Raw genomic sequence first — 10815 nt, forward strand, 5'->3', positions numbered from 1 at the left:
TCCCAGCATAAGGGCAAGTGGGTGGCGATTCGAAGATAGCTATAACCAAGCTGGTTCCGAGGAAATTGATGATATGGCTGAGGATGGAATGGTCCCAGATCATCCTCCTTCAGCATAAATGTGCGTTGCCAGGTTTAAATTTAAGTTGCATCAATCTCGTATAAATTCAGTATAGTAGGCACAGCAAGGGTGAACCGGAAGGAGGATGTGTTAAAGGAGACTGGGGTCATCGCGTTGATTTGTTTGCGAACTCAGTTCTCTCCTAACGCTCTTCTCTTTTCGCCTCGGCATAGTAAACTTAGAAGTACTCATAAACTGGGCACGTTGAGCTAAAACCCAATTTAGTAACACGGGAGTACTTACATTACATGCCTGGACTATAACGATAATCAAGGCAAGTAAACCGCTCTTGACGCATCAAACCACACCCACCTCCACCAACGCCTCCTCCTCGTCACACGCCCACCACCCGCAACGTACAGTGAAGGGCGCGGGCTCTGCCACGTATCATTCGAATACAGCCAGCCATCTAGAACACAAAATGCATCTAGAACACAAAATGCATCAGTCCCATCGAATCACATCATTAAAACACGAAAAGAAGAAAGAAAAAGTATGCCTACTTACCCCCATCCGCACCACACCCGGACCAATCACCCGTCGAATCCTCCGTCTCGACGAAAGCCAATCCGTTAGATAGGGAGAAGGTCAGATTGCTGCTGGAGATTGCGCGCGAAACTTGATCAGGTAGAGGGATATGAATGATGAAAACGAGTTGACAGACCTTTCCCATTGCCTTCGACGCCACACCCGTCTCGCCCCCTCATGACATACGTCCACCAGGCTTCAGGTTCTGTTGACCCCATCCTCGTTGGACGGTGATGGTCCTGAGGTTGACGATGATAGAGATGGCGTGTCCTGTGTGGACGAGGAGTCTGAAAGGAGGGAGAGGGGAGGGGGACGATTAGCATCGGAGAGAGGAGGGGTGTAAGGGACTAACCACCTAATCACTCACTCTCCAACAACCCCACTTCCCTCAACTCCGAGTTCGAACGATATCAGTCAGCCGGTCGTCATTCACTAGACGCTGGACCATCATCGAAAATCGCAAAAAAAAAAAGTAGGCCCTTGCAGTCGTTTACGACTTCCTCGGGCTGTTTTCGGCGTTTCGCAGCAGCTGTAATTCGCGCTAGAGAATGGGTGGGAAGGAGATGATTAGGAGGGTGTGTGTGTATGTGGGGTGTGTGTGTTAAATGGGAAGAAGGCGATGGATGAGACGGAGAAGTGCTGGTAACGTGATGGAAATTAGCGGAGTTTGGGAAACGTCAACGAGGCACGCCGTTTTTGGGGTAAGTACATAAATTCAAGGTAAATTACAAAACTTTCGGGTTTTGCATCAAGCTGTAAAAGAAAATCAAACAACTTGGCCTCGTTAGAGGATGTTCGCCTGAAAAAAGCACGGGTCAAATTTCGAAATTCGTGGTGCTGCGTGCATGACCTTGACAAGTAACTAGTAACCTTCAAGGTGATGAATCTACGATGGAGTAAACACAAGCCTCTAAGTATTCCATTCAGTGAGAAATCTCGAGGAGAAAAAACATCCAAAGGCGTGAATATTTGAATATGTGGACAGGTTCGAAACTTTGAACAGCAACAGTGGTCATGCACCGCACGACCCGCATGTCCGGACCCTAGATTATCAAGAAGCAGGATCATATATGAGCTTCGCGGGTGTTCTGTGGTATAGAACAACGTTAGACGAGCTCCCAGCACCATGCGTAGAGGAATAATCACCTCTTCAGAACACCGTTTTCTTGCCAGCACAGCTGCGCCTTGAGCTCCGTGAGGCCGAACAACAGGACAATTTCATAGATTACTTTGTAGTACACCCTACCATCCTTAGTTTGGCGGGGGCCCAGAGAATGGGCGAGCTTCGAGAGGTCAACCTCGATAGTACAGAGAGTGGAATACATCCCTACGAGTGCAAGGTTATATCAAAAGATCGACAGCAAGGGAAAGAGTGACGTACCAGCATCGATATCTCTCCATCGAGGACTAGCTAGTTCTCCACGGTAGCAATCGAGGTTAAATGCTACTTGCGACAACGTCGACAGAGAAACAGTTTGTTGAGAGTACCCCCTGCGGAACTCTTTTGTTTCAGACGTTTGCGTGTTCTGCACATATCGAGTCAGCGAAATCCACGGGGTACGAAGGTCGGACAAACGGCCAACCTTCGGCAAAATAACGTCAAAGGCGCCTGGGATTTGTCGACTTCCATCAAGAGCAGTAAAGGATGTGAATCTCTGGAGGTGCTCGACATCGTTGCCGTCATAAAAGGTGTTGCAGTCGGTGCCGTAAGTGAATCTCGACACGCGACTTCTGACGGAGTGATCAAGGTAGAAAGATAGGGCACCATCCGCAACGGCTTTGTTTCTAGAAGAAGAAAATCAGGAGGACAGCACCTCATTCTCATAAATTGACTTACACATGGCTATCCGGACGGAGGACACTCAGGCCCATTTGAGTGCAAGCTTCCTTCAGCTCGGCAAAGAGCCAATTGCTAGCTGCGAACCCTCCAACAAGAAAGACCGACTGAAGTAACAGTAGAATGAAAACATGCCAATGCAACGTAGTTAAGACCAACATTGATGGGCTTTCGTGCTTTTTGTGATTGTTCTGCGATGGCATCGACGATACAATTGACTGAGGGTTCAAAGAAAGACGCAACGTCCGACCTGAACGGAATTCTTAGACGGATCATAAACAGGCAATGTCCATCTTACCCAGAAAGCTTCAACTGGCCTGAGCGAATTCCGACAGCCAGATCCTTGTCCCGGAGGTTGCCAAATCTGATGTATTGTGGTTCGTGTTTATTCCTGAATAGCAATTTCGTTGTTTTGTCAAAGGAATCAGCCATCTGGGGCACGTCCTCCAGATATTTTGAGTTGCGGAGGTGGGCTACAACAGGCATGAGGTGGATCAGGAATGGTATCGAGAAGCCTCACCGTCCAGATAAGTACGAGCATTGAAGGTGACGAAGATGGATCCCTTGAAGTGACCTACGACAATGAACATAAGGAATAGACGACTTCCAAAGTTTCAAGCTAACTCACACTGGGGTGGAGCAATCTCCTGAAAAGTATCAGCCGATCCTGAAGCACAACCATAAGCACTGAGGTCAATAGTTCCTCCACCCGCATCAACGATCAACACGCCAGAATTATCCTTCAAAACAGAGTCGTCAGGAAACGATCCTAAGAACCCATCGATATCTTACCTTCATCGCGCCTGCCGGCAGCCCACTCTGGATGCAAAAATGGAGACTGGCTTCTCCCTCAGTAACGAATGACACGCGTGCCTGGCCCGCCTCGTCGTTAGGTACTAATCCTGCGAGCACGGTTGCACGGCGCATCTGCTCTTGCTGTGCGCCCTCCCACCCATTCGGATGGGATAATACGAACTCGATGGTGTCCTCTATCGAGCCCCACCAATTATCGCCCACCCCATGCATCTCCTCGATGTACGTGCGGGAGCAGTGGAACAGATAGTGCAGAAAGTCGGCGAACACTTCAACGGCATTTTTGCTTTCAGGCAGAGCAGGGATCGTATCTCTGATCTCTTCCATAGATCCTGGGGTTCGTGGTCGGAGATGAAGCTTAAACCTATTTTGATGTTTTTAGAGACTGGGAAGTCGATGTGGAGGAGTGGATTGGAAAAACCATTGACAACTGAACCACTGCTCTTCTTCTTTTTGTGCGAGAACACTTCCGAGTAAAGTTTCAGCGCCGGCCGCACGAACTACGTCGTACTGATCGTAATAGAGAATGGAGGGTATCTTGCAGTCCCCACCGACACGTTCTTGAGCAGGAAATCTGGGAAGATCGTTCACCTCGGTCTGTAAGGAAAGGCCTGACTGTTACCTAGTAACTCCTCTAATTTCCGGAACCAGACCTGGATCAAGAATGCTAGGAACATATGAAGAATTAATTAAAATTTGACGAAGACTTGAAGGTACATTCCTGTACGAGACCCCGCTGTATGTTGTCCCCACATCGAATGCCAGGACAAGCTTCCTGCGAGGGCCGGTGTATGGAGAACGGGGTTGCATGTTGCTCAAAGGCGAAAGTGTTACAACCCTTCGCCAACCCTCACATTTTATGTTGGACGGGTCGGCTTGAATCGATTACGACATGCAGCTAACACGCTGGAATAAACTTCAATGGGGAACAAATGGGGAATCTGGAACTTGATCTAAACATGGGGAGACAACACCTGTAAAACATGGTATGAAGTGGTGCGAAAGACATGAGGATGAGAAGCCATGACATCAGCTTCGGGCCTTCAGGACGATGGCCCTAGGCTCAGCCCCGCAACACATGTGCCATTGAGGTAGACCGTAGCGCCTCTCATGTTCGGAACATTGTCTGTGTCATTCCAGGGCAAAATAAATGCCCAGAATATAGGTGAGCAGATGGTCAATAGATAGTCGGACAGTGCCTAAACAAAATGAAAACGCACATTTGCATGTGCGATGAACACTCTTCTTATGTAAAAGTTCTTTTTGGGTTCATATCTTTGATAAGCGCGCGCTTGTCCTACGTGGACTCGGCATTTTCCGCCTATGGGAAAGGCTGGGAAAGGCCAGATCCGCCGATCGCGGTGTTGTGATTTCGGAGCACACTTGACACGTCCTGCGCGGAACCTGCGCGTCCTGGATCGGTGAATCTGCTTGAATCTGCCACCTCTTGGCCTCACGGTGTTGTAACTTGTTGACGTTTTTAGTTACTCAACGTTCAAACGTTCACCGTTCATTTACGACCACCCCCTTCAATCTCCTACAATTCGCATACGACCGCTCAGCACCCAGCATAAACCTCCTAAAACACTAGGCAAAAGGAGAAATAAGCTGGATCCTTGCCGGACCAAGACATCTTTAGCATGATAAAATGAAGTCAGCGAGATGTCTCGTTATTGCTGTCCAAAATGATCTGCGCCTCGTATAATGGGCCTGGCCGAAAACTTATTCTCGCATTCGATATAGGGACAACCTTTAGTGGAATATCTTACAGGTATCGTTCAAAATTGACGGTAGATCATCATGTTGCTCATGCTACATGTCTCAGCATTCTCGATCCTGGTCAAGTGCCGGAAATAAAAGGAGTAACTAGGCGAGAGCTGACCGAAAGTTTTGTTAACTTCGGACTTATCCTTCTAGGTTCCCGGCTGACGAACTGGGGAACGGCTCTTCAAAGATTCCTACCGTGATCTACTACGATCGACATGGCAAAGTTCGTGCTGTGGGTGCTGAAGCGTTGCGAGAATCTGTACAAGACATAGCTATGAGCGAGGGATGGGTCAAGGCGGAGTGGTCAGTCTTGCTCTTTTGCTATCATGTCACTAATCTGATGTGTTTTTAGGTTCAAGTTGCATCTTCGCCCCTCCCCCGAAGAATCGATGCACGTGGGGAGCGAATTACCCCCTCTCCCCTTAAACAAGTCTTGCATTGAGGTCTTCGCTGACTTTCTCACATATTTGTTTCAATGTGCCTTGAGATTCATCAAAGACGCACACGCCAACGGAGAGAATCTGTGGTCCTCTGTCCAAAAGGATATCCATTTCGTCCTCTCCCATCCTAACGGCTGGGAAGGTTTTCAACAGTCCCAGATGCGGAAGGCGGCAGTCCTAGCAGGGCTCATCTCGGATACGCCTGATGAACATGCGCGCATTACATTTGTGACGGAGGGCGAAGCAAGTCTGCACTTTGCGATTCAAAATGGCTTGTCCGCCCAAGATATCAAGGCAAGGACGGTGATGCTATGTATGGGTTTACCACTGACTCTTTTGCAGGAAGGAGATGGCGTCATTATAGTAGATGCTGGCGGAGGCACTATCGATGTGAGCACTTACGGTAAGAGCGCCAACAAAGTGGCCTTTGAAGAAATTGCTGCTCCGGAATGTATGTCTTAACTTTTATCTTTTTGCCATTGGCGCTAATGTCTACGTCCTGCCAGGTCATTTCCATGGTTCCATATTTGTTACTGTTCATGCGCGGCTCTTTTTGAGTGGTAAGACACAATTGACTCCATAATTCCGGTTGCTTGAGCTGACTTCCTAACATAGAACACTTGGCAGAATCACCTTTCATCGACGATCTCGACGACATTGTCCGCTGCTTTGACTCCACCACGAAATTGCGATTCCGAAGTGAGTATGAACCGGAATACATTAAATTCGGATCAACGAAGGAGAACGACCCCGATCTCGGAATCCGGTTTGGCCAACTGAAATTGGCGGGGTTTGTGACATTCCAATCTCTCGAGTACTTGATTAAACAAGACGACCTCGTAGATCTGACATTTGTACATTCTTTCAGCCCTCAGTCGAGTGTATTGTCAACGCCATCTTAGAACAGCGGAAGTCGGCTAAGGGAAGAATCTCGGTGTGTCAATGTTCTACGCTTCGCGAAGTCAATGCCTGATCTGCCATCAATGTACAGCACGTCGCCCTTGTGGGAGGTTTTGCGGCTAGCAACTGGCTATCAAGCGAGGTTCAAAGATCACTCGAGCCCTTTCATCTCAACATCTTCCGGCCCGACACTAGGGTGTACGTCTATGTCATCGACCACGATAATTCCTTTTCTTATCTCACCAACAGTAACAAGGCAGTTTCGGATGGTGCAGTGTCCTTCCACCTCAACAGCATTGTTCGAAGCCGTATTTCGAAAGTAGCTTATGGTATCCACTGCGATCCATACTATGACGGTACAAACACAGAACACCTGAAACGCTCGTCATCTTCGTACCAAGGACATTCGGGCGCGTACCAGATTCCTAAAGGCTTCAGCAACATCTTGCCTGCCGTCCGTGTACCCACCTCACCCCTAACGCTACCCATTGCTCAATAACCCGATCCCAGCAGAAAACCGCAGTATCAGACAAGACGGAAATCCGGCGCGGCTATATACGCGATTCGCAGACAAAATATACGGAGCTCCATGAAGGCATTTTGTGTTACCGAGGCGAACTTCCTCAACCTGAGTGGTTAGATGTGGACGCTGGTTAGTTGCCCTTTTTCTTGGCCTGTCCGCCCACCTCAAGCTACCACAACAGATATGTACAAACCCGTGTGCGATATCACGGCAGACATTTCACGTATGAAGCAATCTCCACTACCTAGAATCGATGGGACAGGCGGAAAGTATTATAGTGTGAACTATGATGTTATTCTGTTGTTCGGATTGACCGAGTTGCAGGCACAGGTGGCTTGGGAAGAAGATGTACGTCTTCCTTATAACTCACTATTTGTGATATTCACTGATGATATGTTTATATAGGGTGTTGAGAAACGGTACGCTCGCTCCTTAGATATCATTTCGAGAACATCTGGGTTCTGATACGGATAACAGGACTCCCGCAAAGATAATTTACATGCCGTCTTGATCCACAATACTACGAATGATAGTGATAATTCTGCGGCGCAGTTTCAATGTGGCGTTGGGAAACATCTGTGAGCCTCCAAGCAGATTTGTAGTGTTGAAGTGTACAATACAAGTAAGTATGCAGCAACGATGCAATATACAACCTCAACTTTTAGGGCGCACACTACTGCGCAAATTGCCATATCTGATCCAAAACCGCCCTCGGGCGTCAACCTACAAAAGTCCATCAACCAAAACTGAAACGTAGTCAACCTCGATACGCCCCCACCACCGCCCGCCAGCCATGTTGTATCACTGTTCACCGATAACAGGAGGTCGGGTCCCGGGAATCGAGTCAACTAGCCCAAGGAGGTCGACACGTTTATGGCATCACCGCAGGTTACCAAGAAAAGCCAGCTGCGCTCCAAGATCGAATCATGAACGACTTTGCGGGCAGGATAAGAGTCATCCTTCAAGCTGCCCAACGGTTGAATAGGTCAATCGGAGAGGGCGTTACGTCGTGTGACCGAGTCGAAGCCCTGTACATGTGTCGTACGACCCAACCACGATGGAGGACGCGTTTGAGACAACGCCCGGGGACAAGGCGACAACGCCGGAAAAGGTGCTTTGCACGGCTGATTTGGGTCTTCTTCGCGCGGAAAAAGTGTCTGGAGCGGTGGGTGCCGGTGAGTGGCAGGAGATGGTCCACCACATTACAAATCAATATGCCACGCGATTTATGTCATTCTCCTGAACGTAATCGTTGTCATTGTCTAAGTCGGTTCCTGGTGGTATCAAGAACGTCTCCAGTCGCTCAGGCGATCCCCGAGCAAGACGTGGAGGTGAATAGCTAGCGCTGTAACGATTGAAGGGTTATCCTCGAAGGACTCCACAAGATACTTACTCCGCGTTAAGGGGCAGTGTTTCGACCAACCTGAGCGTCGCTTCTGTCATCGACGCATATCACAAAATTATTGGATGTTGAGAAGAGAGCTGCACATGAACTCCATTATCTGGGTTTTTCTGTTATCCGATGGACCGAGTCGTGCGCGGGTGATGGCGCGCCATCTCTCAGCGGCTTTTGGTTCTTCTATATCACTTCTGTCAGTCATTGGAGCTGACAATGAGGGCAGGATGCTTACCGATTCCTTGTATCCTCGAATACAGCGTCTCCAAGAAGGTGTCATATTCCCAATGACACGGATACCACGACGTGACGATGCGGTTGCAGAAGTCACCTGGAAAGCGATCTAAAGCGGCCACGGGTCGAACTCCTGTCCATCCCTGTGCGACACCGATTCAAGCACCGTTACCATTTCATCTCCAAGATACTCCTTTACTCGGGAGAGCCTTCTGTTTCAAAGTTGGGTCCCCCGAACCGGGGCAGACCTATCACCCAAGTTCTGTCGGATAAACCAAGCAGCTGCATGGATATCTCCGAATCGAGCCAAGCGACGATGCAGACGCGTCGTCTGTAATGACACTCATGTGTTTTAGCTGGGTGGTGGAGTTTGCAACGTAGGAGTATCGCTGTCTATCGTCAGCTCGACGACTCTGCAGCTCGTCCAGGTGCGATTGGAGTTGGTCCTTCAACATCCGATTTTGTTGTCGACCCCAATTTATCGTGCAGTCGTCGCATTTGGTTAGTCAGCTCTGCTGTCTTCTCCGCCCCGCCATTTCACGCCTCTACAAGACTCCTACTTGTGCGTAGGAGATCTTCGCATAGCTGTGCCAATTGTTCCTTCATATCTGCAGAGTCCCACTCGAGGTCACTCACTCTCGTGTACTTAACCTCCAACTCCTCATCCCCAGTATCGATCTCACCCTCTCCTGTATCTCTGTCGTTAGACCAGCTTTCTCCTCCTCCAGAGCGGCTCTTGCCTGTTTCTCAGCTTCCACCTTGTCCCTCAATTGGTCCTTCTGCGCTTGCAGCTCAGCTGCGAGGTCCTCCTTGCTTTCATGGACTAGCCGAAGCTCCCCGTTCTGCTTCGCCTTCTCCTGAGTAAGAATCATGGCATGCCTTCAGAGAACGTAGCTCAGCCATCAACGTCGCCTTATCCTCCTCAAGAACAGGAACTCGCTCCCTGGCTTCCTTCAGCTCATGAAGCAGTCGATCAGCCTCCTTTAGTAATGAAGTATTTCCTTCGCTCAACTCTGCATTGCCCTTTAGCAGGTGTTGAATTCGTTCTTCACTCTCGGCATGCTCTGTCCATTCCTGGTTTTGACGTTGACGGCCTGGAGAACTTGATAGGGGTGTGATGGTGGTGCTGTTGTCGGTGGTGGTGGTGATCTGCTGTAAGAAGGCGGAGAAGCCCAGCTCCTTTGTTTTGACGCTTGCTGTCTCAACAGGTGGCTCAGACGAATAGTTGTGTGTGTGGTTTGCTGTGGGAGGATAGGGAAGCTCAGCCCCTCCATTCTGACCCTTGCTGTTCTGGAAGGCTCGACGGACTTCGGTCCCGATTCAAAGGCCACAACAGAGGTCGACCCAGATGGGATGGTGGTGGTGGTTTGCTGTGGGACAATGGAGAATCCCAGCTCATCCGTTCCGACGCTAGCTGTCCTAGAAGGCTTGACGGAAGTTGGCTGTGAGGACGACGGACGTCAATTCAGAAAACGTGGTTGGGAAGGAGTGCCTTCCCCTTCCTTCGACTTCTCCTCCAAAGCGCGCAGGATTTTGGAGCTTTGTTGCTTCGCCTTCTTGTCCTCCTTGGATACGCTCGCGATACGTCGAGAACTATCGATGAAATTCGTTTGCTGGCTGCTCGCTGAGCCTTGCTCAGCATGCCTAGCATTGAGAATGGGGATGCCATAACGATGATGAATGGCTAACGAGTCTGCCTGCTTCGGCACTGCTTTTTGTAATTTGGTTCTTCATCCGTTCTTCATCCGCAGCCACAAGGACTTTACTACAGCAGTGACAACCGCAAACACCTTCGGATCCTTTGCTACGGTCGATTTTACATGATCTTTGTCCATATTTTGGAAAACAAGCGTCTTTTGTTGCAGGCGAAGTCCATTAGGCCGGGATCAGGCCTGCTAGATTTTAGAAATATCAAAAGCGTGCCTGGCGTATGATTATTATTTGAATAAAACGCGTCAAAGTGAAGCAAAGAACTCACGTTAGATTCATACGTCTGCGGATTCCGTCTAAGTGGTCTTAGGGATTGGAATTTGGGATGAAGACAGAGACTGGTGTCCGTGAACTTTTGGCAGGAAGAAAGATACGTTGGTCTGGACTTCCGTTCCCCATGGAGCCAGAGACTGAGAGCCAGAGTATCCTTGTGTTGGAATCCCCTGTTATCCAGTGACGGATTTTTTGCAGAATTCTTTCACGTGTGGATGGGTGACACCGAGGTGGCGGATGGGCCATGGCGCTCGTTTAATGAAGGGGATCCTCA

The 10815-nt window shown here is 49.2% G+C and overlaps 4 protein-coding genes across 4 annotated transcripts; 1 reads left to right on the forward strand and 3 right to left on the reverse strand.

The window, feature by feature from the left end:
- Positions 1-326: 326 nt before the first annotated feature.
- Positions 327-900, reverse strand: LACBIDRAFT_298122 (uncharacterized protein). Its single transcript, XM_001881619.1, has 3 exons — positions 785-900; positions 628-738; positions 327-547 (listed from the first exon to the last, which is right to left on the reverse strand). The coding sequence occupies exons 1-3, from the start codon at positions 864-866 to the stop codon at positions 390-392; spliced, it is 351 nt and encodes a 116-aa protein (XP_001881654.1). The 5' UTR covers positions 867-900; the 3' UTR covers positions 327-389.
- Positions 901-1699: 799 nt separating this feature from the next.
- Positions 1700-4108, reverse strand: LACBIDRAFT_298123 (uncharacterized protein; the record flags this gene model as incomplete). The annotated part of the gene is made up of 12 exons (XM_001881620.1): positions 1700-1736; positions 1795-1975; positions 2030-2174; positions 2232-2433; positions 2486-2592; positions 2645-2735; positions 2784-2958; positions 3006-3059; positions 3114-3225; positions 3278-3662; positions 3720-3872; positions 3921-4108. 12 exons carry the CDS (start codon positions 4106-4108, stop codon positions 1700-1702), a joined length of 1830 nt encoding a protein of 609 aa, XP_001881655.1.
- An 875-nt stretch (positions 4109-4983) lies between these two features.
- On the forward strand, positions 4984-7393 carry LACBIDRAFT_298124 (uncharacterized protein; the record flags this gene model as incomplete). Its single annotated transcript, XM_001881452.1, has 11 exons — positions 4984-5069; positions 5124-5168; positions 5216-5368; positions 5418-5956; positions 6012-6065; positions 6121-6295; positions 6349-6439; positions 6497-6859; positions 6919-7057; positions 7110-7276; positions 7334-7393. 11 exons carry the CDS (start codon positions 4984-4986, stop codon positions 7391-7393), a joined length of 1872 nt encoding a protein of 623 aa, XP_001881487.1.
- A 3181-nt stretch (positions 7394-10574) lies between these two features.
- Positions 10575-10787, reverse strand: LACBIDRAFT_298127 (uncharacterized protein; the record flags this gene model as incomplete). Its single annotated transcript, XM_001881621.1, has 1 exon — positions 10575-10787. One exon carries the CDS (start codon positions 10785-10787, stop codon positions 10575-10577), a length of 213 nt encoding a protein of 70 aa, XP_001881656.1.
- Between the last annotated feature and the right edge of the window lie 28 nt (positions 10788-10815).

The sequence above is a fragment of the Laccaria bicolor genome, genomic scaffold, assembly GCF_000143565.1.
Source record: "Laccaria bicolor S238N-H82 LACBIscaffold_13 genomic scaffold, whole genome shotgun sequence".
Lineage (NCBI taxonomy): Eukaryota > Fungi > Basidiomycota > Agaricomycetes > Agaricales > Hydnangiaceae > Laccaria > Laccaria bicolor.